We start from the raw sequence: 23,513 nt of genomic DNA, 5'->3' as shown, positions 1-23,513 counted from the left end.
TTTCTTATCTAATACTTGAGGTCTACTAACCTTTGAACCTCGGCAAACTCAGGGCGACAAACACGACCCCGACGGGACTCAAACCGAACCTCACTGCACGAGGAACAACGACGAAACCTCGATGTACCGGACCTCGACGAACAACGACGACCTCAATGGAGACGGAAAGCTCGGCAAAAACAGTCAACGCACGAGATGTTAGCTGCTGGATTTTCTCAACGCAGCATGTTGGCTCGAGAGAATGCAACAGAAGGGGTCGTTCAGGTATGAGGAAGAAGCAGGCTGTGGAAAGTCGTTTGGACAGTGGTTGATGGAGCTGAACGACGAGCAGCAGAGGTTATTGGGGAGGCTTGGTGGTCGACGGACTGGTGGAGCTGGAGTTCCGACGAGGGGGTGGCTGACGGGTCTGCTAGGTTTTTGGTTGAGGTCGACGGGACTGGGGCTGCGACGGGGGGTGGGACTGGTTTTTCCTCGAAGAGGTGGTTATGGAGTTGGGGCAGGTGGTGTTGAGCATGACGACGAGGGAACTGGTGGCGGGACTACGAGCTGGGCAGCAGCAGTGGGTCGTCGGAGCAGGTGGATGGAGATGGGCGATGGAGGGGGCTGTTCGGACAGTGGTTTGGGGTGAGGGTTTTTGGACTGGTTGGTTTGGGTCGTTGGTTGGACAGTGACGACGAGGGAGTCGGGGAGCTGGTTGTTTGGATGTGGTGTTTGGGTAGGGTTCCGACTGGTTTGGGTGGTGGAAGGAGATGGCGTTTTTGGGGACTGTTCGGACAATGGTTGGGGAAGCTTTCTTCAGAGATAGGTTTTTTTTTGTTTTCCTGGTCGTGAGGGTTTTCTCAGGAGGAAGAAGAGGCTACAGTGCCCTTTCCTCCAAATTTTCAAAATCTTCCCTTTTCAAAATGTTTGTCCGTCTATTTGATATGGTTTTGCCCAGGGAAATGAGCCCCACGCTTGGTGGGGTTCGAGGCTTGTGTCCCCCATGCGTGGTGGGGTTCCCATGTGTCGTGGACTCGGTTTATTATGGGCTAGGTCCGAAAATTAGGCCTAAAACCGGGTAGTTTGAACCCGAATATTATTCATTTTCCCGGACCCGAGAAATAGGAACACGACGTTGCTCAACTAGTCCTATGTAAGCAAAATAACTAACAAAAATAGGACTAATATTTAAACAAAACTATATCTTTTTTTAAATATTTTTCAAGATTTAAAATATCTACAAAAATATTAATAAAACTATTTTTTGTAATTTTCATTTTTTATATAAAGATAAAATATGAGGTAATACTTTTTGTATTTTTTAAAGTTAAAATGACTATAAAACCTTAATAGAACTATATTTTTTTTTGTAATTTTTGAAATTATATAAAGTACAAAAATAAAGTGCAATTTTTGTATTTTTTCAAATTTATGAGAAATACATAAACTAATATATATATATATTTTTTGTAATTTTTCTTTTTGCAATGAAATAAAGTAAAAATAGTTAAAATGGCTATATTAGTCCTAAATTAAATATTTAAGCTAAGAATGTAAAAATTCCCGGGGAGGGTCAAAAATCACGTGCTTACAAAGTAGATTTCACGTTGTGATATGAGTTCAGACTTAGGAAGATTAAGTGACTGCGTAATGATTATGACGGTGGAGGGGTATAAAGAGATGTTAGTATGAGGCGGAACAAGTGGGTTATCTCCTGCGGAGTGTTCTGAAGTTTGTGTGATCCCTATGTTGTTTTGTAGCGAGTCATCTTTTACTAGTGAATTACATGTGCTGCAGTTTGTGTTTGGATCGTGTATGGGAGTTAGATTGGTTGTTACAAGGGTGAATACGAGATTTGAAAATGGTTTGAGGAATTAGATGGGTTGTGTTGCATGAGCTTATGAAGGATTTAGCTTAATGTCATCCAGTTGGGGCAACTCAACCAGTTATTACGGCACAAGCCGATGACAGACCTACCTTGTCTTTTGAGACTTTGCTGAGATTGGACAAGTTTGCCAAGCTATTTCTAGTCCATTTCAGTGGTACACCTTCTGAGGACCCACAAGATTTTCTGAACCGCTGCTATAAAGTATTGCAGAACATTGGAATAGTTGAAAGCAATAGGGGTTCATTTTACTGTGTTTCAGATGATGGGTTTCGCCAAGAGGTAGTGGAAAGATTAGGTATTTACTAGACCCGTTATAGTTTTGTCTGAAGACGCGTACGTATTGAGAAGATCACCGAGTGAATCATGTAGGGGGCAACGGACCTTGACGTCTGGTTGATTTATATGAGTTACAAAGGTCAACATTGTGGATTATCGGACGTTGTGACCCATGACTTCGCACCAAATGGGGATGTCTACTATCAATGAATGGATCGAATGATCATGTGTTATATCAGTTTTGACCTGAAATGTATATATATATATGGTATTGAAAGGCTCCCCAATAATTTACACATATTTAAGGCCTGAGACATGTAGGGGATAAGGTTGAGACTTGCGGTATGTCTGCCTCCTTAATAATCCAATACTTCAGTATCAAAGGAGTTAGAAAAACAACTTTAAATTTATAGAAGGTCTGCTCAATGTGGAAGTCAAGGTTGCAGATTTTGGGGTGCTTCAGAGGAAGTACAATGGTTGACGATCTTATGGACTATGTAGTTCGTGCCAAGATTTATCTTGATGGAGCTATGCTTTTGTGATCATTGTGTATCATTAGGGGAAAGAGTTACCCAAAAGAAGAATCGAAGAGTATATGAATTAATAGGTTAGCTCAGTAGTGTTGAGTCAATATAGCAAAAGAAGAAATTAGTCGTCGGTGTTTGTGGCAAGCCTATGAAGAGGACAGACTAGCCAATGCAACACCACCTACTCGACTTAGTTCTTAGAAATGTTTTTGAAGGAGTTCGTCTCCCAGATTCTCTGTAATATGTGGTATATGGGGTCTGAATGGTTGTGTCAGGTCACCATGACGGTGTCAGAATATGTCATCAGGTTCAATAAGTTAGCCGTCATACTCCTACCTTGGTACCTACAGTCAAAGAGCGAGTCCACAGACTCATTAAAGGACTCAATTATGATCTTGAAATTTTGTAAGACTCGGGAAGCTACAGGTTGATGCTTCATTTCGGCTAGTGGTAGAAATTGCCAAAATGTTAGAATGTGTTCTGGATGAGTAAAAGAGGAAGCTAAGAAGACCAAGAGGTCTCGAGGTTTTAAAGGATTCAACGGATTCTACTCTATAACTACAAATCATTATGATAGAGGCTCGGACAGCAAGCCAGCTCAGTCAATATATCTGATTACTTGGGGTGCTCCAATAAGTTCTTTTAAGGCACTACCGATACGAGATTCATATAATATTTTTTCAGTTATCTAGCATAGACTCAGTATGAGCAACCGAACCCTTAAAGGAATTGTTATGAATGTGGTAGTACTAGGCACACATGGGGAAATTATCCTAGACTTGGGAGAAATATTTTTTTTAAAAGCACTCAGGCTACGTGCCCCATTGCAGTTACTACTCCACTTACATGACCAGCTAGAGGTAGGGGTCAGGATGTTAGAGGTGGAGATCTACCCGTTGATATATTTTCTATGGTATGTCTGAGGTCGCAACACCAGATGGTGATGTTACAAGTACGATTTCGAATTATTATAAAGTAACAATTTTCTTAACTTGATTCGGTTCTGAGTATCGAGGCAAGTCCTCCTATTGTGCTCCACTTATGAGTGAGCTTCGTAATTCTGAAATCTGCTTATGTGAATACTCATGTTGGGAGATTCGATGGAGATAGCTATGTCTATCATTATGTGTTGTGATTTTGTTAGAAGGAAAATATTTTGAAAGAAGAAAATGAAATATTTCGATTAGCACGATGTGCATAATACTTGTGATTCAGAACTGAGGACGAGGTCCTCGCATTTTTTAATATAATGAGAGATATTTAAATCGGGCTACAAGATGTGGTAGATGTTATATAAGGACGAGGTCCTTGTGGTGAAAGGAAAAAAATAAATTATGTGTTTAAATGCTCCCTTTGTGAAATTAAAATTTGTGCTATAGCATTTGTAGGGAGTCATGCCTATTAGGCTTATCTGAAAATTCTTGTATGAATATCTCTGTGCATAATTTGTCAAATTTGTATTGTAATTATTGAGTTTTAGCCTACGAGGTGAGAGCCCAGGTGGCGTTAAATTATGACTCGTTAATTCGGGTAAGTAATTATGAGATCTTCATGCCTTGTTGTTAGTAAACTGGAGGTTTGAAATGAAATTTTGTTAACATGAGGTTAATTGGCGATGTTTTAATCTATTATGAACAACCATTAACACTAGAGATGTGGTTATGGTCATACATATGATGCGTTTTATGTCAAGATATCATTGTGATAATGTCGTGCTTGTAATGCGGAGATTAGTGTTATTGATATATACTTTGTGGTGCTTTGTTGGGTTGTGGACATGTTGTTAGGAGTTGTTTTGGTGTTACTCTGATAGGTGGATAAGCCCAATTACAGGGAAGACTCTGTCGAAATTTCTGAAAAAATTGGGAGTTAGAAAAATTTGGGATATTGATATGTGCAAAGAAAAAGATACGTTACATTATGTGTTTGAGGACATACTCTACTACTCATTTGAGGACGAATGACCCTAAGTGGGGGAGAATGTAATATCCCGTATTTGATGGGTGCATAGGCACGAGTTGCTATAGCCAGTCAAGACTAATATCGTGTGTTGACGTGAAAATCGGACCTTTCTGGAAATGATTGGAGTGTAAGAAATTTGGTCTTAAAGTTTACAAATATGGATAAAGGAAATAATCTCAATTGAAATGGTATTGTCGAACTTATGTCGAATGCGGTAATGTGGGATTAACCGCGAATATTTGTGTAAAAGTAAAATCATCAATTTGGTAACCTTAGAATAATTCTTAGTACGTTCGACGATGAACCTTTGTTTTAGAGGTGGAGAATGTGATGACCCAAAATGTCATCTTTAAATTAAATAATCATCTCGGTATTTTAAAACCTTGAAAGCGCTATCAATAATTTCTCGACTTGCGTGCGCAGTCCGTATAATTTTTCGGAAGGTTTTTATGTGAAAAATGGATTAAATTGTGAATTAGAGCTTTAAAACTCAACTGAATTGACTTCGATCAATATTTTAAGCAAACGGACTCGGATCTGAGTTTTGACCATTCCGATTGTTCCGTATCGTGATTTGGGACTTGATCATATGCCCGGAATCGAATACGGAGGTCCCTAGCTCAAATTATCGTCATTTAACGAAATCTAGAAATCTAAGGCTACAAATTTCTTAAGTTTGACCGGAGATTTGACTTTTGAGAAAACAACCCCGGATTGGAATTTTGATGATTCCAATAGCTTCGTATGGTGATTTCGGACATAGGCGCATGTTCGGATTTGGAAGTCTGTAGGATAATTTGGCGCATTTTGGTAAAGGTTTGACTGCGGGTTGATTTTTTGATATCGGGGTCGGAATCTAGTTCTAAAAATTTTCATAGCTTCATTCTGTCATTTATGACTTGTGTGCAAAATTTGAAGTCAAGTGGACTTGATTTGATAGGTTTTTGCATCGAATATAGAAGTTGGACATTCCTAGTTTCATTAGGCTTGAATTAGGTTGTGATTCACGGTTTTAGCGTTATTTGATTCGATTTGAGGTTTCGATTAAGTTCGTATGATGTTTTAGGACTGGTTGATGTATTTTGTTAAGGTCCCGTGGGCCTCGGGTAGATTTCGGAAGGTTAACAGATCGATTTAGACTTGAAGAAAAGCTGCTGCATTTTTTTCACAACAACATGAATAGTATTCATGAATAGTAACCATGTACAATAGCAGTGAATAGTAGCTGTGAACAGTAACGTGAACAGTAACACGCGTGAACAGTACCGCGAAAAAATTCTGGACAGTGCATAACGAGCAGTCCGAGTTTTCTCCATTTTTGGACTTCCAAACTCGGTTTGGACGATTTTCAGAGGCAAAGTTCACCACAAAACTTGGGGTAAGTGTTTTTGACTCCCTTGTGATTATATTCCATGAATAAATCTTCATATTTGGCGTTAGATTATTGATATTTGAAGGGAAATGGGGGAATTTTCTAAAATTCCATAAAGATGAATTTTCAAGATTTGAACATCGATCCAGAGTCGGATTTGAGTAAAATTTGTATGGTTAGACTCGTGGTTGGATGGGGGTTCATATTCCATAATTTTGTCGGGTTCTGAGACATGGGCCCCACGAGAGAATTTTTAGTGCAATTTTGGATTTTCAATGGAAAATGTAGAATTTCATATGGAATTAATTCCTATAATTAGTATTGACTGAATTTAATGAATTGTGGCTAGATTCGAGTCGATTGGAGGCCGATTCGAGGGGCAAAGACATTTTGGAGTAGGATTTTACTCGGATTGAGGTAAGTAATGATTGTAAATTTTATCTTGAGGGTATGAAACCCCGGATCTCATATCGTTGTGCTACTTTGAGGTGACGTACATGCTCGATGACGAGCATGTGGTCGTGCACCGTTGGGGATTGTGACTTAGTCCGTCCCGTATGACTATTAAGCTGTGTATTTGATTGAAAATTGTTTGCTATAATTGTGTTTTGGAAAGTATTATCCTGTTTTGGGCTAAATGCCATATTTGGTCCTCGTGTCAACTGTTTTGGACCCTTAGGGGATTTTTACTATTATTCCTCACTGTTTTAACTTCATATTTGTACTCAGTCGTGCTGTATTCTACTGTTTTCATAACTCAACCATATTTACTCCGTTTTGACATTTTAAATGATATTTTGGGTTGAGCATCATATTTTACTTTTGCCCGAGTGGCATGAGAGATTTCTGACTGAGTGAGGCTGAGGGCCTGTGTTGTGAGAATACTGTGGGATCGGGCTGCGCGTCGTAGCGGTGTTGTACTGATTTATGATTATGAGGCCGAGGGCCTGATTTGTTACGCCATGAGGTGGCTTGATATGAGGCCAAGATCCTGTTTGATTATGGCACGAGATGACTTGTTATTACGCTTGGGCCGTAAGGGGCCCTTCCAGGAGTCTGCACACCCCCAGTGAGCGCGAGTACCCAGTGTGAGTGATATGTGTAGCCCGAGGGGCTGTTGTTGTTTCATATTGATGCCCGAGCGGCTGTTCTTGATCCATGTTTGCCCGTGGGGCGGTTCTTGATTCATGTTATGGCCGAGGGGTTGATTACGAGTGATTATGAGGTAGCCCGAGGGGCTGGTTTTGTTGATATTATGCCCGATGGGTAGTTTATGGTACATGTTTTGCCCGAGGGGCTGTTTACGTTTCTATCATGTTTACTCACTCTTTTATCACTCGTTTGAAATTATTGAAAAATTGTTTTAAAAGGTTTTATCGAAACTGAGCATGATTTACGAAGTAAATGATTTCTGTACTGTATTGGGAATGTCCCGCATTTGTTGTAGTGTTTTGATGTGGTTTACGTATTTTCTTACTGCTCAGCTTTCATTTACTTTTATTACTTACTGAGTTGGCGTACTCACATTACTCCTTGCACCGTGTGTACAGATTTAGGTATTTCTGAACCCGATAGCGGGTGTTGGTTGCTCAGTGACAGAGTAATCGGAGTTAGCAAGGTAGCTTCCCGACATTCACAGCCCTGCTATTCTCCCTCTTGTCTTCCTTAGATTGTTTTAGTATATTTTCAAACTTTTCATTGTATTCAGACCTTAGTAGATGCTCGTGATTTGTGACACCCTGATGTCGGGCTTGTGTATATATTTCACAATGTTCATTTAGACTTACATTATGAGATATTTGATTAATTAAAGGCTTAAAAATGATGTCCGACGTTCGTAGCCCTGCTCTTCTCCCTCTTGTCTTCCTTAGATTGTTTTAGTATATTTTCAGACTCTTCATTGTATTCAGACCTTAGTAGATGCTCGTGACTTGTGACACCCTGATGTCGGGCTTGTGTATTTATTTCACACTGTTCATTTAGACTTACATTATGAGATATTTAATTAATTAAAGGCTTAAAAATGACTTTTATTAAATAATAATTAATTCGGGAATTGTGTCGGTTGGCCTAGTTTCACGATAGGCGCCATCACGACCGAGTCGGTGTTAGGGTCGTGACAGCCTTATACGAACTGACTTCTGTTCATTCATGTGGAAGGCTAAAAAGCCTTATTCCAAATAGAGAAACAGAACATTGTTTCTTTCACGCAACAAGCGCAAAGACTACGAAACAGAGGCAATGACTCACGCAATCAACGAATTTTTTTTTTTAGTGTTCTTTACAAATCACAAATTTTTGAACTCAGGTTTATAAAATTCCTTATTGTCAATTACCCTATAGTAGTTATAGGTAAGAATTGAATAGTTAATTCCCTTCTTCCTCTATATCAACAATAAATTTCATGTTTAGGTGTGAAACTTTAAATTTGATTAAAATGCACTGGTTGTTGTAGAATCGATTGTTTGACTGGTGTCCAATTGGGGCATACATATTGGCTCGAGAAGTTTTGAGGTGAGTTGATATAACCATTTTTTAAAGTGGTTAACTCACAAAAGCACGCATACAAGGTGTTCGATAAATTGCTTAAAAGAGCTTATATTTACTTAATTGGAGCGAATTAACTTAGAATTGTTCTAGCAAAAGTTTAGATGATTTATTATGATATATGTGCATAAATTTTCAGATTTTTGTGTTATTCTTATATGCTATTTCTATGTTGAAAATTTATGAAGAAGCAAGAATCTTTAGAAATACTTTTAAATGTTTATTTCATTTTTATGTCATGCTTTACATTTAAGGATAGTAGTAAGAGTATGTATTGTTGGATGTTCCAGAAAAGATTTAGACTTGAAAAGTCACAAGAAGAAGTTTTAGAAAGAAAAGATTTTTGGGAGTATCCTTTATTCTGAAAAGGGGTCATCGTTCAGGCCGAGGGTCCTGACCAAGACGTTGACTTCGTGAAACTACTTGTGCCAAAGTAGGGAGCACACGAGCCGAGGGTCTCGTTGCTGAGAATTTACTTAGCTAAGCTAAGGTATGATACATGAGCGCTGAGAACCATGAAGCGAATGACACCTCGTGGATTGGGCCTATTCGATCAGGTTGGGATCGAACCCATGTCGATCACAGAGTGACTAAGACAGAAACAAGTCAGGATAGTTGGAACTCCCAAAGTATAAAGTAAAGTATTTTTTTTATAAGAAAGAAAAAGAAAAGAATTTCTTTTAGAATATTCATAAACTGCGATTATGCAATTATTTTAGAGTTGTTCTTATAAGTTTTATGCCTTATATGCATTTAGAATCTTTGCTCGTAATGTATATGTTATTAAAGTTTCATCCCCTGTCGTTGAGACTCACTAAGTACAATGGATGGTACTGATGTTCTCTTTTGGGAACCTACGTTGGTCTGCAGTACAATGTAGGAACCAGTTTTGCAGGTGAGCAGGCTACAGCTTAGGACTTCCCTCCCTTCCAGTGCTATTGGTGAGCTCCGCTTTTGTTCGTGAAATATTTCTTAGAGTCACTTTTATTTAGTTATTTTTTTGTTTACTTAGAGAACTGACCAGGAAATCTCATGTCCTGAGCAGTGCGTCAGTTTATCAGTAGAGGCTTCATAGACACAGTCGGTGGATTAAGATTCAGATGTTTTCGATAATAACTTAGCGGTATTTTATTGGTTACTACGAATAAAGTTTTGAAGTTGGCTTATTTTAGATATTTAAATTATTTAAAAGAATTTGGTCACAGTAGTGCCTTGTGGCATATAAAGTTTGAAGTTATAATAAATTTGATAAGCGCAGATGGTTCGCTCGGTCATGTTAGTGATTGGGTGTCGGTCCCGACTTGTTCAGAAAATGGGTCGTGACAATGTAACTTAATATATATTTCGATACGGTATCGGTATTATTTCTTAGATTATCAAATACCATACCTAATACCAATTTTTGAAAAAATTTAAACCAAATATCTAATACCAAATACCAATATTTTCGATTTCGACATGATAATTCGATATTTACCAAATTATGCACATCCTTACCTAACCATGGTATTGTCAGCCTCATTGAGGTTGCATGGTTGAAAAATCATAGTTGATAGTCATATATTTTTGCCTCATTTATCACCTAACCATCGTATTGTCAGTCTCAATGAGGTTGCATGGTTGAAAATAATTATCTGTACTCAATATTTGCATTAGGCGAATAAATTTGTGACATATGTTTGCATATTCAATTATTACTAACCATAGTTAACCCCCTCCCAAATCAACTAATACAATTGCTTAAGCTTTGAGTCTTCAAATGACAACCAATATATATATATATATATATATATATATATATATATATATATATATATATATATATATTTTATTTAAGATATATCTACATATATTTTCTCCGAAATTAACGCAGCCCGGCGACCCCTACATAAAGGATAGGTCCATCTCTGGTTAATTGATTTGTATTTTCATGTTATTTTACCACCTAACTATAATATAACTTGTTACATACACCGAACGAATGCGGTTAAATATATTTTCGCATAATAGAGAGTAGAGAGTAGAGAGTGGGGATTTACTTTCTTTATACATAATTAGTTGTCAAGCAAGGAAACGCTATAGTTAGATTACTGAAATTCAAACTGACATTTCGACTGCCATTGAAATTTGGTCACAGGAATTCGATTTATTGTATATTCAGGCCTTTCTTGGAATTGTTGCTTGTTAGCTAATCAGACACATTGACTCTGTTATTTCTTGCCATTACACTATATCCTTTAGTTGTTTGGTGGGAGAACAAGTTATCCCGGAATAACAATAATGGGATTATAATACGGTTATTAAATAATAACTGGATTATTTAGTGAATATATTTTTATTAAAAAATGTTTGATTCATTGGATTAAAAATGAGATACACGAGATATGATATAAACTTGTGTTTGGTGTATGCTAGATAAGCTGGGATAAATTTTTATTTTCAATTTTAACCTCGGATTGTTTAAAAGATTTTGGAGAAAAAGCCTTAGAGAATAACATCTTTGTCATTTTAGTATTTATCCCGGGATTAATTAATTCCAGGATTATTATCCTACCCTCACTATGGGATAGAATAGTATCCAATTGTAATATTAATTAATCCTGGGATTGGTAATACCAAAATTCAAAAATTCAACCAAACACTGAATAAAATAATCCCGCATCTAATCCAGGAATTATTATCCCTTACCCCACAAACCAAACGACCCCATAGTCTAGTGTAGCTACATGTCTTTTTAATAGTTTATGTTAGCAACAAAGGGATTGTACAATGGCTAGTCTTCTCCATTGTGGTGCGAACAATTCAACTAGCAGAAATGGCAGTAGGGTAAACAGCTTGTAGTACAACACTGCAGCAATTATCAACAGTAGGACATGGGGCCAATCACGGATCAATAATACTAGGAGTAGTGACTATCTACTATAACAATTGTCCGACTGTGTTTGGACTGTTTCAGTCTAACTGCATATTCCCATCACATGGCTCTCCTTTTTAACGATGATGTCCGAACCAATTTGTGTGCACCTTAATTGTTTCGCCGTATATCTACTATGTTACTAGTACAAGGTTTCGAATAACTTTGCCAACATGACTATCCCTTTTAACCCCTTTCAACTAGTCTTTCACAAGCTACACAATCAATCAAACTTCCAATGCCAGGGTGTTTGTGTATATTTACATAAAAACTACTAAGCTCAAAAAATCGGAAACAACCTCTCTGCCTTCTTAAAGGTAGGGATAAGGATTGCGTATGGGGAAGGGGGAGGGGGTGGCTAGATGAGAGTAAGGATCAAGGCCAACCTTAAGGTCCCTCTTCCACCAAATTCCATTTAGCTTCTCCCACCCCTAATTCTGTTCCCCATGCTCAGTGGTGTCAATCAGATTGTTTTTTCACTCTTCCCAGATGATAAAAGTTCTGGCTCTTCGGGGGGGGGGGGGTGTTTGTCTTCCCTTTCTCAATTATGACGTACTCGGTTAGGTTGCTATCTATAGTTCTCATCACTTATGACATTTCATAGAGAAAGTTAACTTTCTTCTTTCATTGAACTATTCCAATATCATACATGTCTGCAGCCACTCAAATTGAATGGAGAATCTTTTTGTTTGATCTTGATTTGATGTGTATATTTACGATGCCTTCGTATGAAGGAGGATTGGGGGTACGGCAGATAAGAAGAGCAACCCAAAAACAAAAAGTAGAGGAATTTCTACTACAAGGGCAATAGAAGCAGGCATTTTCTTGTACAATTGCTTACACTTTTTTCTCTTGGTTCACTAATCAAAAATGTAAAATTAACAATGGCCTAAAATGACTTGCCTTTACAAAGCATAAGAAATGTTTTGCTTCTAACAGAAGGTGTCAACAACATCAATTGTGAAATCCTAGCCACTGTGAGATATATGTGAATATGGCAAAATGAATTGGAAATAACACAAGTTAATCAATGGTCCATTTTATGAACAAAAACCTACTGTCAGAGGAACAAAAACTTATCGAGCTGTTGGTCTCGTGATAGACTCATCAATTGACAAGTAATGGTCACTTGCACCTAGGTCCATTGAGCCCGCGTGAAGGGATGAATGCATCGAATGCCTTGATATATCATCTGAACTACCTTCCCTTACTGCTTCTGCACCTCTTTCGATTGCAATCGCATCCTGGATTTCCTTGATAACTTCTGAGATCGACGGTCTCATGCTCCCATGGGGTTGGACACACATCAAAGCTTTCTCAGCTATCTTCCAAATTGATTGGATATCATAGTCATTGTGTAAAGTGGGGTCGATAATACCCTGAATATCCCCACTCTCAATGTGTAGTTTTGCCTAGACGATTAGAAGCAGAAAGTATTAGAATCAGTCCAGTAAATGCAGAAGGAGTACCAATGCTGAATGTATAAATTCTTTCCCATAATGCATCAAGTATTAATGCAGATTATCCAGATATTCTAACTAAATCATTAAAAACCTAGAGGAGAGACACATAAGAAATCATTTAATGGTAAGGTAATATAGGACTTATTTAAAAAGCAGAAGATAGAAAGGGAGCCTTGGAGCAACAGTAAAGTAAATTTGTCTCTGTGTGACATATCGCTCACGGGTTCAAGTCGTGGAAGTAGCCACTAATTCTTGCATCAGGATGGGCTGTCTACATCACAACTCTTGGGGTACGGCCCTTCTCTGGACCCTACGCGAATGCGGGATGCTTTGTGCACCAGACTGCCCCTTTTTATTTTTATTTTTTAAAACAAAAACAGAAGATAGCAGCAACTTATCTTAAAGGGAGAAAGTATTAAGGTGACAATTTACTAGCATATTGTAATAAAAGATAGTGCATATAATCAAATAAAATCTTACCCATTGGACTATATTACGGCAATTCAAACCAAATTTTTCATTAGAAATTGCTTCTTGACCAGATATTAGCTCCAAGAGAATGACGCCAAAACTGTAAACGTCACTTTTGTCCGTCAACTGCTGCGAAATGTAATATCTGTGTTGAAGTTGAATTAAAAGAGTCAATATACAAGTCATTAAGAACATATGACTTATTAGGAGAAGACAATTTGGGAGAAGCATTAGCCACCTAACTGCAGGTAGAATTCATAAGCATTCAAAATAGTTTTGGTAGAAAGAACATATCAGCCAGTTTTAACAATTCTACACTTTCTTATCAGGATTTATTTCTTTTTCTTTTATTTAAATCATGTGATTCCACATGAAATTATTGAGAAAAAATCAAAACTTTCACTAAGAGAAGGTGGTGCATCAATTGTCGATACTCCTGGAAAGGAATTGTGCACAAAGTCATTTTCTGTAATTATCACTACTAGAAAAGAAATTTTATTAATGTTGAGGAAGTGAACAAACACAATGGAAGAAAAGTCTGGTTAGAGATCATTGTAACAATTGCAGGAATAGGTGCGAGATTTAGAGAACCTCTAGTTTTGAGTAGTAGAATGAGACAGACATAAATGGAGTGGAATGGATATAGAGGCTTCATATAGATGATTGAATGAAAGAAACTGATCTAGATATGTCCTAGTATTGAGAACCAAATAAATAAACAAATAAAGCATACTACAACCAAGGCCCTTTCCATAGGATGTTGCAGTTCTGGCAAGTCCTTTATATTCGGCCTTTTTAGAGGGTGAAGTAAAACTGCTAGAAGATAGGCTTGTGCTAGGGAAACTTCTCATATAGTCAAGTGATTTGCTTTTTCCCCACAGCTTTGCAACTGGTGTATAACTCAAGTTGGGAATAAGGATATTGGTAGCGCTATCTTTGTTCGCACCATTTAATATTCATAAATAAAACTGTCTTTTTCCGAAAATAGCACCAGAAGAAAGTTTAAATCGGTATATCAACAAATTAAGAGTACACATAGCAGTAAACATTTGTGGAATAAAATAACATGCGGTTGTTGCTTAACCTTGTATAGTAAATAAAAAGTTCAAAATTCCAGAGAAGAATGCATACTCTGGATCCAGATATCCTACAGTTCCACGGACTATGCTCGATACATGAGAGGCTCCATCTACCGCAAGTTTGGAGAGACCAAAATCTGAAACCTTTGCTCTCATATTCTTGTCAAGCAGAATGTTGCTAGTTTTCACATCTCTGTGGATGATGGACGGGACACATCCCGTGTGAAGATATTCGATTCCTGAAAAAAAGCGTAAGAGTAACACAAATTAGAAAGACTTGCTTCTCTTCTAATCCAAAAAAAGTTACCTCTTCCTTTCTCACCAACCTTTTGCAGCATCTTCAGCAATCTCAAGGCGCCTGATCCAATTAATACTTCGATCAGGTAATTGAGGACCTGCCGATGTTTATACACATTGAGCATGATCCAGTTTTTAAAACTTACTGTAATTAAAGTGATAGATGAACTTACCATAGAGATGTTCTTTAAGAGTTCCATTATGCATGAATTCATACACTAGGATACTCTTCCCATCTTCCTGGCAAAATCCCAGAAACTGTACGAGGTTTCTGTGATGTATTCTTGAAAGCAGAGCTACCTGTGTCAAATATCATGTATTCACATTTTAAGTATCCAATGAAAATGTACTCATTATTCCAAGAAGTAAAATCCTCAATAGGAATGGAAACTGTAAATTTGCCACATATAAACTTGAGATGGTTCTAATTTGCATCAGATCCAAAATTGCACCATGTAAAAGGAAAAGAAAAAAATTGCAGCACCGCCCAAAAAACTTAATCAGGTTCTAATCCATTGCTGGTCAAGAAAGCAGGTTCGGATGGCCTGCAACCTTTTCGAATTTACATTTGGGGTGTGTTTGGTATGAAGGAAAATGTTTTTCAATTTTCCCATGTTTGGTTGGCTTGAATGTGTTGGAAGATATTTTCCTTATGAACTCATTTTCCTTCAAATGGAGGAAAATGACTTCCGTACCAAGAGGAAAATATTTTCCATACTCTCTTTCAACCTTCCCCACTCCAAGCCTCACCCCCAATCCACACCGTTCCCACGCCGTCTCTCAGACTCCCACCGCCCCGCTCATCCCCCTGTTCCTATAATATTTGCCTAGATTATATGTTTTCCAAAAAATATTTTCTGGTAAGCAACCAAACACCAGAAAATAAGCAAGAAAACCACTTATTTTCCATGGAATTTTTTTTCCTTCATACCAAACACACCCTTGATGAGTGTGAAAACGCACTGCTGAGAAAATATCCTCTGGCGTTGAATTAATCCTGTAGAAATTATGCACCTTCTACTGTTTATAAGTAAAAGATGAAAAATAATCCTCTAACCAACAAAGCCTCCTTTTGCAGGCATCCAATTATTTTTAGCCACTCTCACTTTAGCAGCTCAAGCAATTCATTTCAATTCAAGTAGAATATTTCTCTTTCTTCATCCGTTCATACATATTTCATATATTGCTAATATGGAGTTGGGTTTTATGTGATTCACCAAATAATACTGAGATGCTATGCAGACTTGAAAAGCAAAAATAAATACAAGTATCACGGTAGCCCCCTGGGCTTCGGTTCAACGGAAAAGGTAGTACAGTGGAGGAGAAAGGTAGACGCCAAGTTAAGTATTTAAGTGAAGAGGTAGAGGAGTGGGCCCATTATCCCCAAGCTTCAAAACTAAAACAATGGATTCTTCAGTCATAAAATATAGAAAAGGATTAGTGTCATGGTAAAAACACCTATATCTTCCTCACAAAGGTTATACAGATAATAATGGGTTTTTAGCCTCAAAGTCAGTACTCAACATTTAAGACCATGCTTATGCCGATCATCAAGCAAACAGGCAAACTTGATAATAGCTTAGATAAGTATCAGTAATGAAACAATCAATTTTGTTTCTTCAAGACTTACTAATTTAACGTCAAATGACTCCTTCAAGTCGTTTCCCTCACTATTTAAAATAGCTAGACTTCAAATTGAGGACTAAAACTGCAGTTCCATCTTTTTTCTTATTCCTTTAAATGTCATAAAGTGTAAACAAGCTTCTAGAATATAATAGGAACATCCACCTACTTACCTCATTTGAGAACTCTCGCTTCCCTTGGAAGGAATTATTGGTAAGAACTTTGACGGCAATTTCCTTCCCATCCTTCAATTTGCCATAGTATACAACTCCAAATCCCCCTGATCCAACCTTTTTTTCAAAGTTCCTGGTCGCTTCTTCAAGTTCAGCTAATGTAAAGCAGTGTGCTGCTTCTGTTGCAGCATCCCCAAAGGAAGAGACAAACCTTTGAGGAGGTAAATTCTGTTCGAGGCGGCCTAAAATAGAAGCAGATATACAATGTGAGTCCCACCAATGTTTTGTATGCATTATGAATATGACATAATTAAGCATCGCATCACACCTTGCTTGGGAGAGCTTTTTTTTCCTTTTTGCAATAGTATGCAAGAGGCAATAGTAGCAAGAAGAAGAGCGGAAGCCCCAACTGTTGATCCAATGATGATTTTCTTACGGCTGTGATTGCTGTCCCCTTTGCGAAGATTAATGTTTCCAGTGTAGCTGAAGAGAATGCAGAAATTTCAGCAGATTTAGTAAACAATCAGAAAATGTTCTTTTTTTTTGAGAAATTAAAGGCAGCATGATTATCAGCGGAACTTAAGACTTGTGATTTAGAGCAGTGAGTTGAGCATAGTAACTAAAACTTTTAGTTGCTGAAGACACTTTGTATGCACGGCCAATAGAGTCACTCAAATAAGAACCACGAGCTGGATTCATTCTGTGAAATAGTAAGGATTTTTCTCATTTGCATCTCTCTGTAAGATGTTGCATAAGACTGGCACAATATACCAACAACTACGCCTCAATCCCTTGGAGTTAGCTATATGAATCCTGATATCCATGTCGCTCCATTTAGACTCACCTCAGTTTTAGGTCTATAGTACGATAAAAAATAAACTCAACCTCAAATCTACTATGGTACAAGACCTATGCATCATCATAAGATGCAAGAAGTAACCTCAGAAACAAAACACTTGGCACAGAAATGATACCCACTTCAAAATGACACCGTTATTGAGAAGACCAGATGGCACGCTTCCAGTTAACCTGTTGTTCTGAACGTACCTGCAATCATAATTTTCATTAAGAAAGAGAGGAAAACTTTCCCTAGAGGTAATACTTTTGACTACAAAACAAAAATCAGAGAAAGAAAATGCAAGTGGAGCAAAATCTTTTTCACATTTATCCACGAAGATAATTGTGCAGCTTACAGTTCTTTCAAACTTGTTAGGCCTTCTAAGGAGGAAGGAAGCTCTCCACTTAACTGATTGTTCTCAAGATGTCTGCAAGAAGAATAATGATGAGATTCACCACTCAATCTGCTTAAAAAGAATAGCAAAAGAAGGAATTGAAAGAGGAATTTTGATTCACATTATCTGCAAGTTTGGACATCCACTAAAATCAGGTATTGGACCAGTCAGTGAACTCCCATCCAGCCAGCTGCAGTAGGAACATTGGTGCATATTTATTACAATGCAGCAGAAAACGAAGAAAGGAGCATCTGCAGATGGTGTAAGGAACGTTTGAAAGAATTAATTTTTGACTTACAGCTCAACTAAGCCGCTCAACTTTGTCAACTCCGGCGGAATATTTCCAGTCAAATTTTTTCCAGACAATTTACTGCCAAAGGTGACAGTGATGAAGCATTAGCTCACAGGTTCAGGTTGAGAGAGTAATGCCAAGTAGAAAGTCGAAATATAATTAAAAGACTTCTTCCATAAGAAAAGTGTGGAAAGTTGAATGCGTGAAACTTAGCATAAAGAAGATAAAGTAATGAACTCTACATTGATGTTATTCTTGGTAAGATATCTGTGTCACAACGGATCCAGGACCATGGGACTGGTAAGCATGGGTCACCACCTTCGTTTGTCCAATTGGCAGAAGAGTAACGCGAAATTAAACTGGAAATAACTGGTCCTGCAACTCATGGAAAAGTGTAATGGACATGCCTAATTAGATCTTGAACTAATGAAACAAAGGTGCTCAAAGAAAGACATTGTTTTACCATCTAAAGAGCCACCAGTTCTCTTCACATATCTGTTTATTTCCATAGCATTTAAGAGGGGTCCCATGGTGGAGTCAGCTGTCTTTCCGAAACGAAAAGATAACACAAAGGGTAAAGATAAGTTGAAATAGCCTGGCTCATATAAACGATATTTCCCATGTGCATTCTCTTGGATATTAACAACAAGCTTGCTGATATCAGGATCTCCAGGGAGGACCAACCGAAATTTCCTAGTATCACTGGGATCCAAATCCTCAATTTCGGCAAAATAGACAAACGCCCATCCAAAACCAGGGAAACCATCGAGATTCAGACGATAAGTTAACGAGCCATTTCTTCCTACTACAGCAGTCTGCATTGCTTTCTGAGGAGGCATTTCACCATTTACAGTATTGACATCAATTGGCATTTTGGTTGAAACTCTTTCGGTGCCAGCAGCAACATCAACAAGGTAATTGGCTTTTTTTATGGTGTCAGACGCCCATATTCTATCGAATGGGTCATCAGGGTACCTACAAGAACAAGGACATTAGGGGCAGATTACGATAAGAGATAGCTATCATATTCTAAGAATATTCAAAAACAACGATTTGGAAGCTGCGACAGTAACTGAAGAACTGAGACATACCTGACAGGATCATCACTCTCTGCACCAAAATTTATCCTTGCGGAGACGCTCATGAAAAAATCATTTTCAAATTCATTCATATATATTGAACCATTAAAACGCCGGAGCTCAAGTGTAGAGATGAAGGGCTGCCCAGTAGTTGCATTGGATAAACAGACACTTATTGAAGGGTCTGTGGCCAGAAATATTAACTCTTGGTATTCCATTGTATTAGCATCAGAAATAACTATTGTAGCCCAACGAGTTGCCCCAAGTGAGATGTCAAACTTTGGGTAGAAATTGTTATTATCAAAGTTTCCATATAGAAAAGTTGCTCTTACAAGGTACCTGTTCCTGGGAATCACATCAAGTGTATAGCAATACTTTCTGTTATCGGCTGGAAAGTATCTCAAGGTCATATATTGTGTCCTAGTCTCGTTTAATACAGAGATATTAGCTATATCTCCACTTATCATTTGGGTATCAGGAGTCCATTCGAGACCAAGTTCATCTGTGAAGTTGTCTTTACCTCCACAATCTAAACTTACAAAACCTGTTTCACAGTTTGAAATCTATCAGCAGTGCATGAATATATTTCCACCAACTTTCACAACCATACGTAAAGGTTTATTAAAGAATGATAACTGCTTAGTCTTTTACATGTAACAATCTAAACATAGGGATCAAGAAATATTTCTTGCATTTGTAGCAAGTTAAGTTCAATTCAATTTCTGTCAATGACAACGCTATTCAACATAGTCTTAAGATCTATCCTCCAAAAAATTGAATTTTTTCCTGCTCAAAGTCAGTTCTTCAATTAGATTTCCTTTTGCGGAGGTATCACAGATAGTCAACGATATAAAACGCTAACAGGTTCAGATAAGATTTTCAAGATTGAATACATAAGCACCACAAAACATATATTCCATGAATATGCATCTAAGTAGTTACAGTACATCCTTAAATATGACACCAAGAAATGAGACAAATGAAGCACTCCACTTCTCCTACTCTTCATTTTGTTTTCCCCATTTTCCTTTTCAAATGTACTATTAAGTACCTTAATGAATAGTACTGATTTTTTAAAAAGCACCACTGGCATAGTAATCCGGATTCCAGTAAATACTAACTACATTAGTATGCCAGTAGGTTCCGGAGTGTCTGGAACCTACTGGCATACTAATCCGGATTCGTGCCATGAAAGCCCATTGTGGGCAGTGGCGAAGCCACATGGTCACAAGGTCGTCAAAAAATTGCACGGTATATATTGGTAAAATATTACGTTTTAGAGGTATATAACACATATTGAACACCCTTTGTCGGGAATTTTTTTTCGCTTTTTTTCAAATCTGAATACCCTTGAGAAAATTACTAGCTTCGCCACGCTCCCTACCAAAAAGGACTTCACTCACAGGTACCATTCCTACACACCATTTCTGTGGTTAATTATGTATGTCTATATGTATATATATAGTATTGAACACCCTTCATGGAAAAATTACACTGAGTATATATGTATGTAGATTAAAAATTAGTTTATATATATATAACCTTGAATACCCTTTGCAAAATTCTGAGTTTCGCCACTATATGTATATATGTATGTATGTATGCATGTAGCCATGTACTTATGTATATGCATTATGTATCATTAAAAAAAAACAATAGGATTAAAATGCTTCTAAAATCACATCTAGCAGCAGATATACTACATCAGAGTACAAGATGAACACAAAGAAACAGACCTTTTAAATAAAATTAAAAAAAATCAGCACAAATATTTTAACTAAAGGTACAACCCAAAGCAGCAGAAACCCATGAACTAAAGAACAAGTAAATCTAGAAGCCCAGAAAACATATTAAGTTAATATTTCTAAAAAAAAAAAGCAGACAGATTTAAGCAGAAGAGTACCTGGCTGTGCTCGGCTGCCATTAATGAGAAGAAAAAGAAACCAAAGAAAGAAGATGAAAAATCTAAACTCCATTTACTCTAATCTTGTTCTTTGATGAAAAGAGAACAAAACTATGAAGATGGGAACATCATAAAAGACTCAGCTAAAAAGCTGAGAGCATATATTATTCAAGAAATGAAAAATGGATAAATAGGAAAAAACCAAGTTTCACTGACACATAAATAAGATTAATAAATGAACTACATAATGTGAATGATTGCTATATGTTTCTGGAGTGGAAGAAAGAGAAAGGGAATGTTTTTTTTTTACTTAAATAAATTGAGTAAATGTTGAAAGAGAAAGTGAAGCATTTGGTAAAAATGGAGTTTTTAGAGTGTGGAAAGGACTCTAACACTGCTAATAATATGACGTTTTTTTTGGTCAAAAGTATTTTTGGCCAAAAATACTTTTGTTTGGCCAAGCTTTTGAAAGGAAAAAAATAAGTATTTTTGAGGAGAAACGGAAGCATTTTTGGAGAAGCATAAAAAATAACTTCTCTTTAAAAGTACTTTTTTGAGTAGCACTTTTGAGAAAAATACATTTAAAAATAGTTTTTTAAAGCTTAGCCAAATAATAATTGTTGCTCAAAAGTGCTTTTCAAACTAATTAGCCAAACACAAACTTTTTCTCGCCAAAAGTACTTTTGAGAAAAGCACTTTCGAAAAAAAATACTTCTCAAAATAAGCTTATTTTTGCAAAACTTGTCAAACGGGCTATAAGTTTAGTTTGGTTGGAAGCATTATCACTTGTTGGCACTACTTTGTATCTTTCTTTTAATTTTTGTTTTTTTGCTGCTTATGTTTAAAGAAAATAATGTAGTTATGTTTTATTAGCGGGAACCTTGGAGCAACGATAAAATTATCTCTGTATAATTTATAGATTATGTGTTCGAGTTGTAAAAACAGCCACTAGTATTTATACTATAGTATACAGTCAGTCCTCTCTGTAACAACATACTTATATAACAACACTTCATTATAAAAGCCAAGCTTTTCTCGGAACCAATTTTCATGTTATGTTATAATATATGTTCTCTATAACAGTATTTTGTTATAACATCCAAAAATATTCGGAATAAATGTGACTGTTACACAGAAGTTTGACTATATTGTCTACATTACACCATTCGACTACAATCCTTTCTCATATCCTATGTGAATACGAAATACTTGGTGCACCGTTCTGTCCTTTAATGTAGTGATTTTTTTTTCATAAAGCTTAGATCTAACGTGTCATCTTGAGTTGTTACTTGGACTTTTAATCATAAATAATTCTTTCATATTTAATATTTAATACTGAGATTCTAATTAATTTAATTTAATTTTTTTATTCCCAAAGCTGGAACTCAAACTCATATATAAAAAGACCCTGAAACTTTTAATTGAATTATTTTGTTGACCAGCCGATTTGCAAAAGTAATAAAAAAATATAAGATGAAATAAATAAATAAATAAAAAGATACACGTTTCTTTCCATTAATTTTGCTTCACATTCGTTAGTCACTAGCTCCTTGAGGAAAATAAATACCCCAATTTCAGTTGATACTTTCTTTATCTTTTTCTTACCCTTTTCCCTTCTTTTTTTTTTGAATAAAATTTAGAATTTTTGTTAATAGCGAAAATTTAAACTATTTTTCAATTTGTGCATGTCATCCTTGTATACAAATTATGCTAATTTTTCGGAAGTTCCCCAAGGGACTAAATTAGTAGAACTAAAATTTGTTTTTGTTTTAGAACTTGTCCACTGGATTATCAAAAATGTTCTTTTACTTATTTAAAGAAGTGGTTATTTAATAATTTATTAGAAAACTTTTTCCAGTAAACAGCTTGTAAAATGATTTTTGGACCAATATCTAAATAATGGTTATCTTATATGTTATAATTAACTGCAAAATTTGATTTTCAACATTATATTTTCTTTTTCCCATACTTAACCTAACACCACAAAATAAAAAAAAATTATTTTATAATATTGCTATATAAGTCAGCTTATGCTCATCTCGATTATTTCACCAAATATATACTATATCCTATCAGTATATGAGATAAATGGACCAACTCATATGCATATTTATAAATTTAACTCATAATCACCTCCCATTAATAGAAGTATCAAGCAACTCTGTCCATCAAATCTTGGATAGGTGAGAAGAAATCACTTAAAATTTTTTTAATAGTGATCACATTTTATTTTCATCTATTTCACTAACCATTGGCCACACTTTTGAGTGCAAAAATATTATTATTATTATTATTATTTTAATTATAAGGTATTATACTTTATTTTGCTTTTGAAGCTGAAGAATATCTTTTTTCTATTTTTTGAAGGAAGTCGAAGATTAAAGAGTTAAGTTTGTGCTTTCTTTTTCTCTTAATATATATTTTGATAGGAAAATG

General features: G+C 36.5%; 1 protein-coding gene across 1 annotated transcript; it reads right to left on the bottom strand.

Moving 5' to 3' along the window:
• Positions 1–12,236: 12,236 nt before the first annotated feature.
• On the bottom strand, positions 12,237–21,306 carry LOC104210060 (probable LRR receptor-like serine/threonine-protein kinase At1g67720). Its single transcript, XM_009758860.2, has 15 exons — positions 21,078–21,306; positions 19,187–19,718; positions 18,559–19,070; positions 18,338–18,470; positions 18,102–18,173; positions 17,925–17,993; positions 17,765–17,836; positions 17,550–17,618; positions 16,900–17,054; positions 16,572–16,813; positions 14,949–15,075; positions 14,805–14,873; positions 14,531–14,717; positions 13,409–13,544; positions 12,237–12,877 (listed from the first exon to the last, which is right to left on the bottom strand). Exons 1-15 carry the CDS (start codon positions 21,148–21,150, stop codon positions 12,542–12,544), a joined length of 2,784 nt encoding a protein of 927 aa, XP_009757162.1. The 5' UTR covers positions 21,151–21,306; the 3' UTR covers positions 12,237–12,541.
• Between the last annotated feature and the right edge of the window lie 2,207 nt (positions 21,307–23,513).

This window comes from Nicotiana sylvestris, chromosome 7 (assembly GCF_000393655.2).
Source record: "Nicotiana sylvestris chromosome 7, ASM39365v2, whole genome shotgun sequence".
NCBI classification, from domain to species: Eukaryota; Viridiplantae; Streptophyta; class Magnoliopsida; order Solanales; family Solanaceae; genus Nicotiana; species Nicotiana sylvestris.
The sequence above is the reverse complement of the archived record's forward strand: the minus strand, read 5'-3'. Positions and strand labels throughout refer to the sequence as shown.